Raw genomic sequence first — 19,047 nt, 5'->3', positions numbered from 1 at the left:
ATTCCTATTAGTAAGAACCTGCTCAGTTCTAAATTCTTGCCCAGAGGTGGCAGAATCTTTTTCTGGCTTTTATAGTTGAGCTGGATATCTTTATACTTTCCTTCTTATAAGTGAAATGAAGAACTTGCTTAAATTAATTATAACAATACCATGATTGAAGCAGAAAATTCACTAAATTTAATGTGTATTTATGAACTTTAAAGCAAATAGGCTTGGACAAGGAATTGGGGCACTGGGGAATATGTTGAGATTTACATAACACATTTTCTTTCTATACTAGTATAAGTACATAAAGCAAGGTAAAATTTGAGGAAAGGTGGTGTGCCCCGGAATGTGCCTGTTTCGTCCTGCAGTATTCATGAGAAGCAGAAACTATCAGTACCCACAAGCTTTTCCTGGGTTTTATTGTTGACATTCTGATCTTGAAATAGCATTTTCCACAAAATTTTTGGTTGCTGAATGCAGGCTTACATACATTGCATGCCATTAATTACAGCATCCCTGCTGTGCCTTACCACTGCATATACAGAACTACTTCCCATTTTTTTTCTGCAGCACTAGAAAACATTTGATTTCTTGATTCTAGGAAAATGAAGCTGAAACAGAGAAACCTGAACAAGAAGAGAAGAAACCCGAACCAGAGAAGAAACACGAACAAGAGAAGAAACCCCCTGAGCCTGCAGCCTCATCTGCACCCCCTGCACAAAAGGAAGAGCCGAATGCAGATGCTAAGCCTAAACCACCCGCAGTTATGCACAGAGGAACCACTAATGAGTCTCTGATCATTAGTATGTCTCCATCACCTACAGCAGGAGAAGGAGAGATCCTTAAAGTTGAAGCTAAAGAGAAGAAAAGGAAATAGATGGTGCTTTGGGCTGTGTTTTTGCTGAATTTGGAGGGCTAGTGTGACTTGGCTTTTGGGTACAAAATATAAAAGTAGAGGCTACTCAAGAAAGAACCTATCCCAGCTCCTCTTCTTCCTTGTGTCCTCTCCTGAGACAACTGGGCAGATTTGTATACCTACCTCTGAACCTTGAGCCTGAAGAGAGAACTCCTGCTGTAATAGGAATTAGAGATCCAACTGGGTTTCAGTACAGCTTGTTTCTTGGTTGATCCATGCTCTCCATTCTCTCTTATTCTGTCTTGTTCCTGCTTCTCCTTTTCCCTCTCCTGTTTATTCTTTCTTTCTTATTGTTTTTCATGGTTGCCAGTTTGTTCTTAATTTTCATGTCTGTTCTTTTCTATTTTCTTTTCTGGTTTCCCATAGTTGTCCTTTTTCTTGTTACTGCACTACTGTTGCTGAGGTTACTTATGTTTCTGTCAATCTTTCTCTCTCCTCCCCTTATACTTCTGATCAGTGACATGCTTTTGTGATCAGTATGGCTGAGTGCAGAAAGCTATGACGTTGCATGTTCAGATGCCATTAAAAATTGTTTAGAAAAAAAAAAGTAAAATAAAAAATATTCACAACATACACAATGGGGAAGCAGATCACATAAATACTGCCAACTTGTGAAAGCAAAAGCATTTGTTCTAGCTGTCTTTATCGATTCTGGTGAATAAAAATAGAGAAGATATTTTCCCTTAAGAGTGACCTTTAACTTTTGGTTGCTGATTTACACATTTCATCTTCTCAAGGGATTGGGCATTAATCTCTCTCTCTAAAAAGTAAGCAGTTGCTACAGGCATACTTTAGAAAAATGTCCTACTTGGACATTTCAATGGCCACTTCAGAAACAAAGGTATTTTACAAAAAGCAGGATTTACGTTTCTGGCTCTGGCTCTTTTTCTCCAACCAACAGGTTGGCTGCTCCAGTTTTTCACTTCCATCAGAGCCTGATGATACCAAGCAAACTACATGCCTTACAGGGGCTGAGCTTCATCATACCTATGAACTAAAGTAAATCCTTTATCCAGTGCAGCACTTGAGAGGGCTACAGCTTTTTTTTTTTTTTTTTTTTTTTTTAACAAGGAGCTGCCATAGTCAATCTTCTGCATCAGCTCAACACACAGTGGGATGCAGTATTAAATAAAAACCCAATACACACAAATACCTTAAAAACAAAACACAGTTCCTCAGCTGACCAGCCAGTCAAGATATAAGAAAAATATCGTGCCAAAATGAGGCCTTTTGAACCCTTTGCAGGCTATATACATTCCTGTAGGCTACACGTTCTGTTAGGCCTGCCCTATAATGCCTTTGAACTTCTCCAATCATAGGCAAATCTGGAAGCCCAACCAGAATCTGCAGGAGCTTTGCCCGGGTGACTTGATGACTTGTTCCATATGCTGCATATTCCAAACATTCTGTGACACAGCTGATAGCCACATCTCTCTCAAAAAGAAAGTTCCATCATTAACAGTGAGGTCAAAGGCTCACTGCCATATGGGAAGAACCATCCTTATTTGTGTATCACTTTCTATTTGATACGTAAGAAAGAAAAATGCATCTTACCTCTTTGTAAGGTAAGTTTTGATGACATCATAAATGTCATCAAAATCGTTTGTCTATTGCACATCCAGGAGTATCTCTGTACAATATCAAAGTTAGAAATACTGCTAAACTACTCCACAACTAAGGCCTTCTGTGAATAGTCAAAGATCTACAAATTCATTACAATACATGGTTCTTCTTACATCACTTTTTGAAGGACAGTTTTCAAAACATTATGGAAGGGGGGGAAAGCACATAAGCCCCCATATTTTAACATGTTGGTATTGATGAGTAAAGTTCTCACTGCAGAAGATCTAACCCTCTTCTGCCTACACAAATGCTGTCACATCTTCAAAACAAATATTTCCACTGTTGGCATACTGAAGTTCATCAATCACATACTTACAAATATTATAAAAGTAAGGTCTGAAACTTCAGCAGTAAGTGTTACACTGCAGCAACAGAGCATCTCTCACGTTGCTGCTTTACTACAGTTCTTCACAGCTTAGGATTGCAAGGGAAGCTTGTCAGTTCTGGCTTCAAAATTATCCAGTCATGCAAAGCCCTCGAGTTCCTTAGATCCAAAATGAAACAAAAAAGGGTTAGTGCATAAGGTCAAGATTTTGTTAAGTGACAGACATCTGGGTCTTCTCTGACATCTTTCTTCTCTGTTGTTGAATCCCTTCCCAGAACCCCTCCATTTTGGAGAGTGGCAAGGGGCCAAATCTCAACTATTTGTAGGGTTTTCACCAGAAGGAACAACACGCAGCACAAGAAACCTCAAGACATGCTCCTTGTGTAAAATGCATTACTTTCAGAACCTGATTCTACCCTGTGGATTCTTAATTTGTGGAGAAATCAAATGAACTGCTCTAGAGCACCTACATGATGCATCTTTCAGCAAAGCTCATCCAGGTTCTGTATGGCATACCAAACACACCATGCAATGTTATGTCTCTAGTATGTCTCAGTTTCCCAATAAAGCATCTCAGACTTGACTACACCTTAAGAAACCATTAAGGGTAAAGGGATGAAATATAAAATAAATCTTCATGCCTTTCTACTTAAAATGCACATTTCCTGTAAAGAAAAAAAAAAACACGCCCTGGAAAAACTGATGACAAGTATATGGAATAGCATCAATAGGGGAACTCTAACACAGCAAAGAGGATGAAAGACTCACTGCTAAAACCATCCAATTTCAAAATATCTTGATAAAAGCCAGTATGTTATGCTTTATGAAATACACTGTGCACATTCACAACCACTGAGTAAAAAGGCATTTTTCCCTCTAATCTGATAATACTTGTTATATATCTAAGCTGCTTAGCCTGTGGAACCATCATCATAGTAACTGCAAAAGCAGTGTTCATTGTTTCATGGAAAATGTTGAATACAAAAACATGACAGAAGAGCAGTGTACTGAAATTACAGTTTTAATGCATAGGCATTGTAAATCAGTTAACTTCCAAACTGAAATACATACAGAAAGTACTTTTTTAAAAAAACAAAAACAAAACTCTGGTCACGGGTTATTTCACTGCTGTACATGTATATATATTAAGACATTACATTGCAAAAAGCTCGATTATGAAGACTGCTATACATCATTTCTGTCACAAGGTGGTGCAAGTGACCTACAAACACATTCACTTGACAATATTTTGCTTGACACGCTCAAGCTGGTAAGGCATTTTTTGCATGTAAAAATAAAAAATGGCAAAACAAACTGACTTCCCCTTGACTCACAATTTGGTACATACCTTGACTCAGAATACTGCTTCAGCCTAACATGGAAGCTTCTAAATATTTCAACATGCTGTTAGCTGTATGCCTCTAAAAGAAGTTATATGTGGAAAATGATTCTTGCCACTGTCCAGTCTGAAGCATTTTTTCTTCTACATAGTATAGAGCACATTGAGAAGTAGGTATCATTGATATGCTATTTAATTCCCTAAGCTTGAGAAATACAGGAGCATTTTTGCAACAAGAGAATGCATTCTCTGCTCCAGAAATTGAATTTATGTTAAGATTATCAAAAACCAAAAAAGTTTTAGATATTCTATATGCAGCAGATGTTTAGCACAATTATGCTTATTAACATACTTGAAAGCATTTATATGCACTTCCACCACAACATAAGAAAGAATTTGTAATGTAACTCGGAGGCAGCATCATATTTTTGGAAGAGGAATTTCAGTAGTATCCTGAATTCCCATCAGTAGTATGCGTCCACTTAACTAGATACAGTATTAACGCTTTGTCTATATTCATTTATCTATCTACATGGACCACTTGGCTGTGAAACATTTTACTGGTGCAAAAATCATACTTTATCCGTTTACAGCAGTGTGATTTAGGTTCGGTATAAGCATCCACTTCCTTGATCGTAGCATTTTATATTGCAGATCTTGTATGACAATTTATTACATATTATGTATCAAGTACTAATACACTTGCATATCAATGAAGAGATGATTCTGTATTTCTATACAATCAAAGAAAAGAATTTGTTTTTAAAATACAGATCATGGCTTAACATGAAACAAAATCTTTCTTACTATTTCACTCCTATAACTATTTAGGACCCTTTTCCACCAAGGAAAAGGCAGCGTAGAATACTGTATTAATTCATAACTGGTAACTAGTCAACTACTACAAAATATTTGGTATGTTTTACAGGATGTGTAAGACAATCTCAATACTCATCCATTAGCGTTAATATGAATTCAGATTTTTGGCAGAATTATAGAAGTGTGGAAAGAGAGCAGAGCAGCTCCAGCAACTAGAACAAGCATATCCACTATGATCTGGTGCCATCTTAGGTGCCTGAGAATGCTAAATTTAGTGTTAGTCCATTTTGTTGTACATGCTACATGCTACAGCTAGACCAACTAAAATCAGATCAAGCAGATGTCTAACTCTAAACCACTTCAAATGTGAAACTGCGAAGTTAATGTTTAGGACAGGCATTTTGAAATGATACATGGGACCTTTACATCTACATACACTGATAGGATCAGAACAGATCCTCATCAAGCACTACGCAGCTGGGAGACAAGAAAGCTTTGTCTGTCCACTACACACATACAGCATGATTTACACTTTAAGGTCTATTGCAAAGAAAAGATGGTGAAGAAAAAACTCAAGCCAACAAAATATAACAAATTGTCTGCCCTAGAAAAGCAGTATGATTATAGGATTTGAGCTTAGAGACTTTCTTCATCTTTCCTCTTCCTTCCCAGTAGGAAGACATGATTTCTGCAGGCACTTTTCACTAGTGAGCTCATCAGAAAGATTCATGATTTTAAATATAACAAAAACAATATAAATAGGTAGGACTTCCAAAAAACATCTTTGTTTGATAATGTGCAGTTATTAAACAGAACTTTTCCAATTAAAAAGTGAATTCCTGCTTCACAATAAGCCCTTGCTCTTTAAAGATCAATAGTCACATATATGACTTTTACTTAAAACACCTGAAGTTCCTGTTTTCCAGTACAGATCACACTCTAAACATATCTTACAACCTCTATGGCTGTAGCTTCATAGGCCAACAGTATTTTTTCTGAGATGTTAGAGATTTCCCTCATATTCATACAGCCTTGGATGGCAGGCACTGGCCAAAGGCACTAAAGTAGCAAGTGTCAAGTATGCATACAAGGAAGGCTTTTACATTTTGTTCTAGCACTCATGTAACTGTATCACTACTGTGACAAAATTTTCTTACAGTGGCTTACATAGACACAGAACCCTGAAGTATTCCAAATTTGTTGAAGCACATACAAACTTTTATCTGCTTGGTGGGTATATGCCCTCTTTCCACATCTGGCTGGTTTTATGATCACTGAGAAACCGCAGCACTTGGTGTTGATCCCTGCTGAAGTAACTGAACACTCTCACTAGCTGTATTTATCAAACAGGCAGCTGTTCATCATCATTCTCCTCATCCTCCCTGCGTACTGAATTTTTCCCCTGTTACTTTTCAAAATGAAACACACCCACAGAAGCCCTATCCCACAAATCAATGCTGAATATTAAAACGATTACAATTTTGGCCCTCAAAAGGCAGACTCGGTGAACTCTCACAGACAAAAGCTAACAGGCATTATCACAGAGGTATGCATATACATGTATATAGAAGCATGTCAAGAACAAAGTCGGTAGGTACACCAAGTAAAGAAGGCACAGGGTCTCAGCTCGCCTGCTCAACCCATTCACTTTGCAGCAGGATTCTTAGGAGGTTGCAGTTTGTAGGTGCTGAAGTAGTTCACCACCTGCTGAGGGACTTCTGCCAGGACACACTGCGCCAGAGCTTCTTTTGGAGACTTAGAAAAAATAAAAGAACACCAAGTATCAGTCTCCACCAACTGTTAAATTAGATCTTAAGACGAGTAATAAGCATCTCTTATACTAGGAGAATTTAAAGTCTGACACTTTACACATGAATTTACAGTGCCCTTACAGGACAGATGGAAGCTTCCCTGTTCTACTGCTTTTACTCCAAGGCAAAATATCCATTAAAAAAAAAAAAAAACTGCTCCTTTTTCTAGCAGCTGAAAGTATTTGAATAGTTTTATACTGAATATTGAACCTAACTAATCTACATCCAAGTACATTATTCAATAAACATACTCGATATTGTTTAATTTTAGTGCAACTATATCAAAGAGCTCTCATAAAAAAAATAAAAATACAAAGAGATCTTCCCCACCATGAAGAATTTCCCCACTGTGAAGAATTTTTTTTATTATTTTTTTTAAATCTACTTCTTCCAGAGATATGACTTTCATAGCAAACTGCAAAGTCTGTGCATATTTTTTTACATGCAAAGCCTGTGCATATATTTTTTTTTGGTTGTACAAGACTCCATTCTTCCACATCTCAGTCTTTTTTGACCACTGCTGTGGCCACACACAATTTCTAATGAAGACCACCTTTTCCAACTTAGCTTTGAATTTTAACACCATACTAAAATGTGACAGTAACCCACATTTACAAATGGACACATCTACAACAAAAAAAAAACACTTTTCCAAATGAAAAAAGTAACTTCTTCCTCCCAAATGAAAAACACATCCATTTGTTTAATCAAGTCTGAGGGAGATTTACACAGGTCATTCTCCTGTAGCAACTTGTTAGAAATGCAGTGCTCAAACCACCAGTGAAGTTTTTTAAACATGAATAAGCTTACCTAATAGAAATTCTACAGATACTGAAGTCAAGGCTTTTTGAGCATTTGGTAAGTATGTATCTCAGACTCCAGAGTTCCTTTCAAGGACACTGCAAAGGCTAAGGACTGTATATACCCCAGCAAACCCAGCATACTTCTATAGTATTTAATTAGAACATCATTCAGATTACTTACATTTTGGAACTTCCTAAAAGGCACAAACTGGACAATGTCTCTGACAGCTGGTTCTCCTGATGAAGACCTAAGAACTCCATTGTCACCATCAAGAAACTCCATAGCATCAAAGTCTGCTCCTCCAACACCAACAATGATAATGGACATAGGCAGTTTTGAAGCATTAACTATGGCAGTTCGAGTTTGGTCAAGGTCCGTTATCACGCCATCCGTTATGATCAGAAGAATAAAGTATTGCTGTCAAATCAATAAACACTGTGTTATGACAGAAAAATAGACAACATGTAGGTACGTATGCTTAGAAAATGCACGCAGCCTATATACTGTTCTGACTTTAAACATGCTCGTTGTACTTACTCAAGTGTACAAACATCTGTGTTTTGCTTCTTTTGTACAGTCCAAAGATATTTACATGGACAGCAAAATCTTTTAATAGTAGTAATCTTTCAACAACCCTCCACCCAAAAAATAATGTTGTCCTCCTTCCTTTACTCTCAAAATCCTCGGACAAACTAACAGCTAACCTATTTTCCAAGTATTTGTGCTGGTATAGAAAGCAGTTTGCTGATGTTTTGGACAGGATATATTTGTGAAACTTGCTTTTGTTTCCTTTCTGGTCTACTGACAGCTTTATAAAATGCTACCCGTTGCTTCATCCAGGTAAGAATAGAAAAACAAGAGTGATACCAAGAAAAATAGAACAGCCGCTCATTTACTCAGTATATTCCTAAAATCTATAGATTAAAACAATTTGTTTTTTCTTCTGAAAAGCAACGCGATAATTTTTAAATTCCTTTAACTGTCTTCTAGCTGCTTTCTGAATTTTATTAGCTAGGCATCTGGGACCACCTTGACTAAATTACCAGAGGTAAATTAGTCAAGTATCACTTGAATTGCTTCCATGATACTGCCAGGACCTTTAGAAGTTGGCTTCCTACCTTCTGTCTCAGATTGAAGCACCATGAACAAACTAGAACTACAAAGTTTGGAAAACATCAAATACTTTTTGAACGTGCAGTCTTCTTTCATTTGGTTTATTTCAGACGATTACTGGACAGCATGAATTCCAGTTTCAAAGGTACTCCCCGTATTCTTATTAGTCTCTCTTCAGTATTTGGATTTCTATCTTTCTTTAGATGCCTCTAAAATAATTGATATTCCCTTTTCTCCTCTGTTCAAGTACCATCTTTTGTCATTGCTTCAACCCATTCTATTCTTCCCCACTCCAGCAAGAATGCCTACAAAACAACCATGATCAGAAGGCTATGACCAAAAGCACGATAGTACCTGTCACTGGATTTATTTCTCTCTCCTTATGCTTCTCTCATTCTAGGGAAAAAAAATCTGCATTAAATGCATTAAATGGCAAGGCAGCAAAAATTCCTCAATACATCCTTTCACGTAGAAAAAGAAAGAAATTGCTAGGCATATTGCACTCAAAAAAAGGTCCAGAAGTTTCTAAATACTTTCCTAATACATGTACTGATGATAGTTGCTACTGAAAGACCATCAAGGAAAAAGCTTCCAAATTTTATATGAAAATCCACAGCTCTTTTCCAAACTGGTTTCCACAGGTACGTTTATATGCAAAAATAGCTAACTTTACTTTCTGATTTTCTATGACATCTGAGAGAAATATTTGCTATGATCAATGAGTTCAGATACACACAGCTTCAGACTGGCTAAACTTGTATGGAATATTATCTAAAGGATTTGATACTTAAGACTTGGTCTTCAGATTTCCTAATTCAACATCTCACATGCGATGTGTAAGAGGGAGCAAGGTGGAGAGTGCATACAGCAGCTAAAAATTTTATAGTAAGGACAGTTCATCGCTTAAGTTGGTACCTACATGCCAGGAGCTATACCTACCATTTTCTGACTGAGTTGATTTGCTCTCTCAGCTATCTGATGTGAACCAAGGTCTAGTTTATTTTCTTCACTAAGTCACTCTAATACATGGCTTGCGTCATAACAACCTGATGCAGCACTATAGTCTTGGGGAAGAGTGGCTGGCAAGTTGCCTGGCAGAAAAGGACCTGGAGGCGCTGATCAACAGCCAGCTGAATGTGAGCCAGCAGTGTGTTCAAGTGGCCAAGAAGGTCAATGGCATCCTTGCCTGTATCAGAAATAGCGTGGCCAGCAGGACTAGGGAAGTGATTGTCCCCTTATATGCAGCACTAGTGAGACCGCACCTCAAATACAGTATTCAGTTTTGGGCCTCTCAATGCAAGATATTAAGTTGCTCAAGTGGTGTAGAGATATGAGCTGGTGAAGGAACCAGGTAATTAGACTCATGAGGAGAGCTGATGGAACGGGGGTCATTTTGTTTACAGGGACACTGTCCAGATGTGCAGGGATGGGATCAGGAAAGGCAAGGCACAGATGGAACTGAACTTAGCAAGGGACGCAAAAAATAACAAGAAGGTTATTGGTCAATAACAAGAAGTACATTGGTCAGAAAAAAAACAAGGAGAGTTCATCTCCTCTGATAAATGAGGAGGGAGAATTCGTAATGACAAACATGGAGAAGGCTGAGATACTCTAAAACTTCTTTGCCTCAGCCTTTGCTGCCCGTCAGGCTTCCTACATCCCTCAAGACCCCAAACCTGTAGGTGAGGGCTGGGGGAGCAAAGTCCCTCCCACTATAAGCAAAGAGCAGATTCCAGACCACCTGATGAAACTCATCAGGTACAAGTCTAAATGTACAAATACATCGAGCATACAAGTACATGCATGCCCAATGACACGCATCCTGAGGTTCTGAGGGAACAGGCTGATGGAGCTGCCAAGTCTCTCTCCATCATATTTGAAGTCATGGTTGTAGGGCAAAGTCCCTGGTGACTGGAAAAAGGAAAACATCACTGCTATTTTCTACATAGAAATTAAAATACAGGAAGCTACAGACTGGTGAGCCTCAACTCTGTGCCTGGCAAACAGATCAAACAGATCCTCCTGGAAGCAATGTCAAGAAGGCACATGCAAGACAAGGATGTGATCCAGGACAGCCAGCATGGCTTCACCAAGGGCAAATTGTGCCTGACCAGTCTGGGGCCTTCTATGATTGAGTAACTGCATCAGTTGACATGGGAAGACCAGTTGATGTTGTCTGACTGGACTCCCATAAGGCCTTTAACGTGGTCCCACATGACACTCTGATCTCCAAATTGGACAGAAATGGATTTGAAGGGTGGACCATTCAGTGGATAAGGAACTGGTGTGAAGGCTGTACCCAGGGAGTGGTGGTCAATGGCTCTATACCAGGCAGAGGCCAGTGATGAGTGTTGTCCCTCAAGGGTCTGTCTTGGGACCAACATTGTTTATAACCTTTATCAATGACATGGACAGTGGGATTGAGTGCAACCTCAACAAGTTTGCAGATGACACCAAGCTGAGTGGTGCAGCTGATACAACAGAAGCAAGGAATGCCATCCAAAGGGATCTGGACAAGCTTGAGAAGTGGGCTCATGTAAACCTAATGCAATTCAACAAGGACAAGTACAAGGTGCTGTATCTGGGTCAGGGAAGTCCCAGACAGGAGTACGGACTGGGAGAAGAACTCACTGAGAACAGCTCTGCAGAAAAGGACTTCGGGCGTTCTGGTGGATGAAAGGCTCAACATGAGCCAGCAGTGCACTTGCAGCCCAGAAGGCCAACTGCATCAAACAAGGAGTGACCAGCAGGTCAAGGGAGGTGATTGTCCCCCTCTGCTCTGCCCTTGTGAGGCTGCACTTGCTGGGGCCTCCAAAACAAGAAGGATGTGGAGCTGTTAGAGCAGGTCCAGAGAAGGACTATGAAGAAAGATCGCGAGAGGGCTGGAGCAGTGAAAGGCTAAGAAGAAATGCTGAAAGAACTGGGGATGTTCAGCCCGAACAAGAGAAGACTCCAGGGTGAGTTCATTGCAGCTTTTCAATACTTAAAGAGGGCTTAAAAAAGATGGAGAGCAACTTTTTACTCAGACAGGTAATGACAGGACAAGGGGGAATGATTTTAAACTAAAAGAGGGGAGATTCAGATTAAATGTTGAAAGAAAATTCTTCAGAGTGTGGTGAGGCACAGGAACTGATTGGACAGAGAAGCTGTGGATGCCCCATCCCTGAAGGTGTTCAAGACCAGGTTGGACAAGGACCTGTGCAACCTGATCTGGTTGTCGGCACTCCTGCCCATGGTAGGGGGCTTGGAACTAGATGGTCTTTATGGTCCCTTCCAACCCAAGCCATTCTATGATTCTACAGCTGTTTAGTCTTGAGGACAAGACTATGATGAGGAAACCTCATCACTATCCACAACTACCTGAAAGGAGGTCGCAGCAAGGAGGCTGTCATTCTCTTTTCTCCAAGTGATAGTGTGATAGGATGCAGGGAAACAGTTTCAAGTTGCACCATGGGAGGTTTAGACTGGGCATTAGGAAGAATTCTTGACAGAGCAGGTGTTTGAGGATTTAAAGTGTCTGACCAGGGTAGACCTTGAATCCCTGTCCCTGGAGGTATTTAAGAGACAAGGGAAGTAGCACTAAGGGGCATGGCTTAGTAATGGGACTTGGTAGAGGTTGATGGTGGGAACTGGTGATGTTGAAGGTGTTTTCCAGCTTAAATGATTTTATGATTCTATATATTCAAATGCTTTAATTAGACTTTAATAACGGCATAGCACAGCAAGGGCATTTAGCAGAAGATGCCATAAAGATGCCACACATTTTTAAGCTAGTATTTCAACTCTGATGAGTTCATTCTGTTAATTTATGAGAGAATCTTTGTGCACAATCTGCAAGAATAAGTTAGTTTTTATCTAGCTTCAAAAGATATTAAGTACCAAATCACCGGGTAAATGGCCAGCTGTCAAAACAGGTACACTTACAAGCTTGAAAGAAAAACAGTATAAGCCAAAATGGAAAGCAAAAAAATATGCACACTATGGTAAAGAACTTACAGATGCTGTTTGCTGCTGTGTAGCTGCAGCAGCAAATCTTGCCACATGATTTATAATTGGAGAAAAATTGGTTGGCCCATATAACTTCACTTGAGGAAGACAAGCCCGATATGCATCAACAATGCCTTGGATTCCTAGAGAACATAAATAGTTTCAACCTAATGTTTGCGTATTAGAATTAGGATATTTTGATGCACTCAATCTTCCTAAAAACACTATGTATCAGTTATTTAAAATAATGGTGCGAAGATTTAAAACCAACCACGATGATCCTTTGATTCCTATGATGAAAACATAAATGATTTATAACCAATGGAGGCCTTCAGCTTCAACAATGCTTAACATGCTTTGCCTTACATCAAGAATAGAAAGGCCAAATACTGTACAGAAGTGCATGTAACTGAATTGCAACAGCTCTCCAGCTGGCAACTGGCGGTAGTTAAGAACATGATCAGAGAGGCCGTGTTGAACAGGCTCTAGCAGCATCATACTCAAGCTAGACATTCTATCTTACTGCTGGTTTGAAGTTGCATGACAAGGTGAGAGAACTGTTCCCAGTTTACCTGTACTGGGCCCTAGTTGTTAAAATCTGTTTTCCCAGGTAATTTCAGAAGAGAGACCAAATGTTACTTCTAATAACTAAGATACACATTATGAAATTGTTTTCTGCTACATGACTAATCTTGCCTACTTAATTGGAGCAACATGCTTCACAGCCCACATTTCAAATGACTTTTTTTTATCTTTAAAATCATGTAAGATATTTTATTCTCTAAGTCTGATGTTACTTTGGACTTACCATTACAGAATGGGTTTGATGGGTTAAAATTTAATGGGAACTCATGTGACACCTGTTAATACACAAAAGGCAACGTCAGAACAGTATATACAATCCTCTCCTGAAGTAAATGTTTTTAATTGTTTTATGTACTAGAATTACATGTTCTATTACCTGAAAGGAAGGAGGAATCTGTGCACCAAATCCAAAGGCTGGAAACATCTTATCTCTAAAAGAGCAATTTTCAAGAAAATGAAGCAAGTGCTTTCCTTTAAAAGCTATCATAGTTCACTAAGTTTAGTTAATCAGTGCTGCTTTTGATTATTAAATATACTTTTGATCATTAAGAGTTACAAGGCAAAATTAGGTGGAACTTCCTCCTGCAACTGTTTCTAGGACCAAAACCATTTTTAACATCAAATTGGCAAAAAATTGAGCATTTATTTAAATTAATGCTGCTCTTTACATCACAGATAAAAAGCCTTACTTATCTTGCTGTAAACACAAGATTCTGCTTGTGATTACACAGTGATTGCAAAGTCTTTTTTTAGCTCTACATTCAGCTCAGAACTTTCATTTTTATTTATGTTAGTATCTTCAATACTGGCTACAACAAAAATCTATAAATACTTTAAAAATATTTAAATAAAAAATTAAAACTTACGTATCATAATCCTGAATGACCATCCCTACAGACCAAATGGCTGTTAGGTATTCATTAACTCCATTAGGGCTGAGGTAATGAAGGGAGTCTGGAGAGCGCGGGTCTCCATTTGAGCCTGTAAAATCTATCCCCACCTGTCAAACAGAGTATTTACAAACTGCTGTTAGAGGTGAAATTATGCTTCTAATCTCTGACAAAGCTAAAGTGAAAACCACAGAGGAGTTATAAACTGTTGTTAAAAAAAAATTTCTAACAGGCACAATACTTAAGATCCAAGTTTCTTGGAATCTTAGCCCTCTTAAATCAATGCCACCACAAGACCAGCAGAAGCTCTGTATTTCTTGGAAGCACTGAAATTACTTCCATCTGTCAGGTTTTGCCTGTATTTACTGTAAGTTACTATTCACAACAGCTCTTCAACAGTTGTGAAAATTAACTCCTGTTTCTTGTCATACACATCTTTCTTCTCAGACATACAACTAGGCAGACCCAACAGATGCCTAGAAATAGTTCTCTCTCTGACCTCAAGAGGTCAAGATCTTCTCTGTATTGGTGATGAGATATGTTACTAGGGTGAAGACATTTTACTGCTATTTGTGCAGCATTTAGGTTTATGAATTATACAACTTGGAAGCCAGACACAACATGAAAGCTTCTCATGACATTTATTATGAAAAAATAAACAAACAAGCAAACAAGCAAAGAAAAACACCATGAATTAAGTCTGAACAGCACAGAACTGTAAATTTCTCCTTGGTCTCCTTCTACACAGCTCTGTCAGTTCCTACTGAAAATAACCACAGGTTCAGACTTTTGTACCAGGAGTAAAGAAGATTTTTCCTAAAAAAAAATAGTTAAAACTCTGGCAAAATGGCTTCCCCCCTTGCATTTGGTTTGCATGGCAAGGTCTTTGCAGCAGCAGGAGCTGCAGGGTTGGCAGTTGTTTTTTTAAAATTTGTTTATCACTATCCTACTGTATTTTCAGTAGGCAATAATTAAACAAACCTTCCTCAAGTCAAGTTTGTTTTACCCATGACTGTAATCAGTGAGCTCTCTCTCCATCTTTAGCTTGACCCACAAACTTTTCCATCTTATTTTCTCCCCCTGCCCTCCTAAGGAGGGGAGTGAGATTGTGGCCTGGTGGCCAGACAAGATTTAACCCTCCACACCAAAGAACAAAATAAAAACACAATAATCAAATAAAGAGCACAGGCAATCAATGATAAAGTTCAGTTTGCTCCAAAAATTCAAATTTTATATAAATGATCTAACTTACTGTGAAATTCAGCTGACACCCACCCATGATGTAATCCAGGAATGTGCATTCTATTATGATCTAAAAATAAAAGTCAAAGATGGAAATTAACTTTTTTTTTTTTTTAGAAAGGGAGAACGATAAATATTACTGAAGCAACTTTTGATGTTCCAGATTTATCTTTACCCATGAAAATCACTACTTTTACTCTATCGATGTGTCTCCCACTGCAGCGACAATACTTACAGTGCATACTACCAGCTACTCTTTGCATCAGAATCATAGCTCTTACAAAATAACAGGCAGACAACACAGCAGCTCCAAAAGCACCATTAACTTAATACGTCATTTTATAAATAAACTTACCAGACAGTGATTCACCATAAAATAGTAAGTTAGGAACCACAGTGTTTCAGGAACAGCCTTACAAATTGGTAAAGCAACCTTTTCCATACAGACGACTTCTAGAGGGTTGGGGGGGGGGGGGGGCAGTCAAGGACAGGTGTGATTCACATGTAAATCTCTCTCCTTATACGAATCAGAATACTTAAATATTTATTATATCTATCACTTTCAGTTATTGTGAAGTTTCTTACAGCTTGAGGATGAAAGCATTACTAGGAGAGAGTTATGGCTAAACACTTAAAAGCAAAGTCATACTATAACATATTACTGACCTCACAGTGCTTAACGCTCACAATGCCAGAGTTTTTATAGCTTTTCTTCTTCTGTCTTTTCTTTTCATTGATGCACTCAAATTCAACCTGCATGGATGCAAAAGAAAACAACAAAACATCATAAATGTAATTTATGGGACACATTCAAAAGTTTTCATTCTCAGACCTATACTTTTGTCTTGTATTAAAAATGCATTTATTTTACTATCAAACCAAAGTAAACCCAGCCTGCCAAATTCAGGGAGAAAAATCCCATCATCCTCCCATCAAGAAGCTGATAATCCTCTCTTACACAGAAGACTACAAAAAAGTTTGTTTAGGCAACTCTGTATATTTTTCTCTCTGAGGATCTTACCAACAACGTTTTTAGTAAAGGCACAGAAATTCAGGCAAATCATCACTTTTCCCAGCAGCAGTGGCAGTAACATAATGAAATAGAAAGTATATTTTTAAGCTTTCCAAAAATCATTTCTTCAGGCTTCATTAACTAAATCAATACCTTAACTGCAAAGCAGGATCAGCAGTTGGCTTAGCTAGGTTAAGCAGGTAGTGCCATCATGCAGTCACTATGACACAATCCAGCGTGTTTGGTGCATAAGTAAGTCTGAGGTATTCCAGCCGTGCCTTCAGACTCTCTGCCAGAAACAAGTTCCACTGCTTTTTTTTTTTTTTTTTTTTTTTTTTAAGTTAAAGTGATCTTGCAATTAATATCAAGTGAAAAAAGGGACAGAATGCATTAACAATGTTAGCACCTGAGAAGTCTATATGCCTCTTCTTTACATCTCTTAGAAAAAAAATCTACAAAGACAACTGATGTCAAAATTGTGGGAATAGCTAAAGAACACACAAAGTCAAATGCCAACATATACTGGAAATATTTTACAGACCTTATCAAATAAATCAGATCACATGGGATTACAGATTAGATCCTTTTAAAAGTAGAAGGATCCTTCAGCTCATTACTTGTATTATCTTGTATCTTTGCTCCACCTTACTGACACAGAGCTAAATTACTATGAACAGGCACAGCCATAGTTCTCATGAAAACAACTGTCCAAAAGCATTTCCAAAAACAGCACAGGAGGATTATCACTGAAAATATATTTTCTTTAAATTCAAAATAAACTTCACCTATTATGCTACTAGGGAAAAATTAATTTTTGTATTCTCAGAGAGCCTCCACATAACCATGCTTCATACTGCTTGGGAAATCACTATCACAGTTCTTTCCAAAAACACATGATTGAATATGTGAATGTGCAGAATCCTTCTAGGTGTGTTCAATTTATGATCCTGCTTTCTAAGAAAAGTGCAAGTCAAATCATTAAAAGCATGGAAAGCAAAACTGACACCATCTGGCTCCTGAAAATCTAGAAAGAAGCGAAAAAAAAACACTTAAGAGTTCCAAGTAGCCAACAAATGCAGGATGTGTCTAATAAACAGTAACCAAAATTCCTTGCAAGCAATACAAGCCATTAATAGGCATTAAACTAAACCCTCTAATTAAAAATGAATTCAGGAACAGACGTCAACAAAAAAAAAAAAAACACATGGCAAGGCTTGAAGCAAAAAGCAAAAAACAAAAAACCCTACAGTTAAAGGCTCTACATCAACAGCTCTGAAGAATTTAGTAGAAATACAACACTCAAGATGTCAAAAAAGTGTAAGCAGGCACTCAATATATCTATCTCATCTTCAATTCAGGAGCAATTCTGCAGGTTTTCAGAATTAAAGGAAAAATAGTAAAATATTTTGGCAACATACATGTCCATAAAAGCAAAGGCTTAATGTTAAGGTTACCAATGATTTCTTTCACTTTTTCAAGTGGATACTGTTTATTACAAGGTCTGCAAGTTGTTACTGCTTGTCAGAACACAAAAAGTAATTTCACTTCAAAGACAAGCCAGCTATTGCAACATATCAAGTGCAGTTCTGTGCAGTAATATAAATACTGAAGTTTTTCCATATTCACTGAAGTGCCATACTTCATTTAAATTGTTTGATTTCTGTTCTTTGTTGTTTTTTGTTTGTTTTGTTTGGCTTTTATGATTAATTAAATTCATTTGTGATGATGGTTGGTATTTAGATACATAACATTTATAAAAATACTAACCAAGATAGGAAAGCGGATTCACATTGTAAAGACTGAGTCAGCCTCAACTACAGTAATATTGTTAAGCTGTAGCCTAACACAACTTAGGTACCAGAAAATTGAGTGATGTAAACTTTGTTCCAAAATGACTAAAACAGCTTATCAAAAACATACAAGCAGCTTAGACTATGTAACACTTACAGGTGAGGATCGAGATGCTTCCTTCAGTTTTGACATCGTGGTCTGAAAACTTCCTATGAGATCATGAGACCCATCACCATCATAGTCATAGCACTCAACCTAAAATGAAGCATTATTCAGTGTTAGCAGCAGAAATTGGCCTACCAAAGCAATAAGCACCACAGTGACATTTTTACATAAACCTGAATGTCCAAAACATTCCTGGAACTCTTACATCATGGAGTTTTTTCTTGTGCTGCAGTCTTAGGGTTGCATAAGCATTTAACCATTATGATTGGGTAAAGGAATTTACCCAGCAGATCTTCCACTGAAGTGGAAGACAGATGAGAACACTAAATAGTGTCAGGTCTCAGATCAGTATGTAACACAAATTATATCAAACTACATTTTGAGAGGAAGGGAAGAGTAGGAAAATGATCTATAGGCCTTTTACTGTCATCAAGGATTATGTTTGATTTTGTGAAGGTCTTAACCAAATCACTGAGCATCTACCTAAAAATTCACCAAATTTATTCACAATCAGGAGAGTTTTATTAATACTTGAATATTACTTTATTAAACTCCAAGATAGCTTAGAATTTATAAGTATATGAAGCTTCAGTCCAAAATCTAGAAAGGACTTGAATTTTCCTTAATCTTAGAAAACTGT

General features: G+C 37.9%; 2 protein-coding genes across 2 annotated transcripts in view; one reads left to right on the top strand and one right to left on the bottom strand.

Annotated features, from left to right (window-relative positions):
• Window positions 1-862, top strand: part of CNGB3 (cyclic nucleotide gated channel subunit beta 3) — a gene marked incomplete at both ends in the record, with an annotated part of 35,383 nt that extends 34,521 nt beyond the window's left edge. The window contains one exon of the mRNA XM_084281684.1: window positions 587-862. Within this exon, the coding sequence (XP_084137810.1) occupies window positions 587-862 (276 nt within the window). The remainder of the gene's footprint in view (window positions 1-586) is intronic.
• Window positions 863-3,854: 2,992 nt separating this feature from the next.
• The window catches only part of CPNE3 (copine 3), a 31,336-nt gene continuing 16,143 nt past the window's right edge, over window positions 3,855-19,047 (bottom strand). The window contains exons 8-16 of the mRNA XM_084306798.1: window positions 18,399-18,497; window positions 16,106-16,192; window positions 15,450-15,509; window positions 14,174-14,307; window positions 13,684-13,738; window positions 13,531-13,582; window positions 12,732-12,865; window positions 7,803-8,039; window positions 3,855-6,762 (exon numbers count right to left, since the gene is read on the bottom strand). Coding sequence (XP_084162924.1) covers window positions 6,652-6,762; window positions 7,803-8,039; window positions 12,732-12,865; window positions 13,531-13,582; window positions 13,684-13,738; window positions 14,174-14,307; window positions 15,450-15,509; window positions 16,106-16,192; window positions 18,399-18,497 — 969 coding nt within the window. The 3' untranslated portion in view covers window positions 3,855-6,651. The remainder of the gene's footprint in view (window positions 6,763-7,802; window positions 8,040-12,731; window positions 12,866-13,530; window positions 13,583-13,683; window positions 13,739-14,173; window positions 14,308-15,449; window positions 15,510-16,105; window positions 16,193-18,398; window positions 18,498-19,047) is intronic.

The sequence above is a fragment of the Netta rufina genome (genome assembly GCF_964035555.1).
Source record: "Netta rufina genome assembly, chromosome: 2".
In the NCBI taxonomy this organism is placed as follows: Eukaryota; Metazoa; Chordata; class Aves; order Anseriformes; family Anatidae; genus Netta; species Netta rufina.
This window is presented reverse-complemented; position numbering and strand designations above follow the sequence as displayed.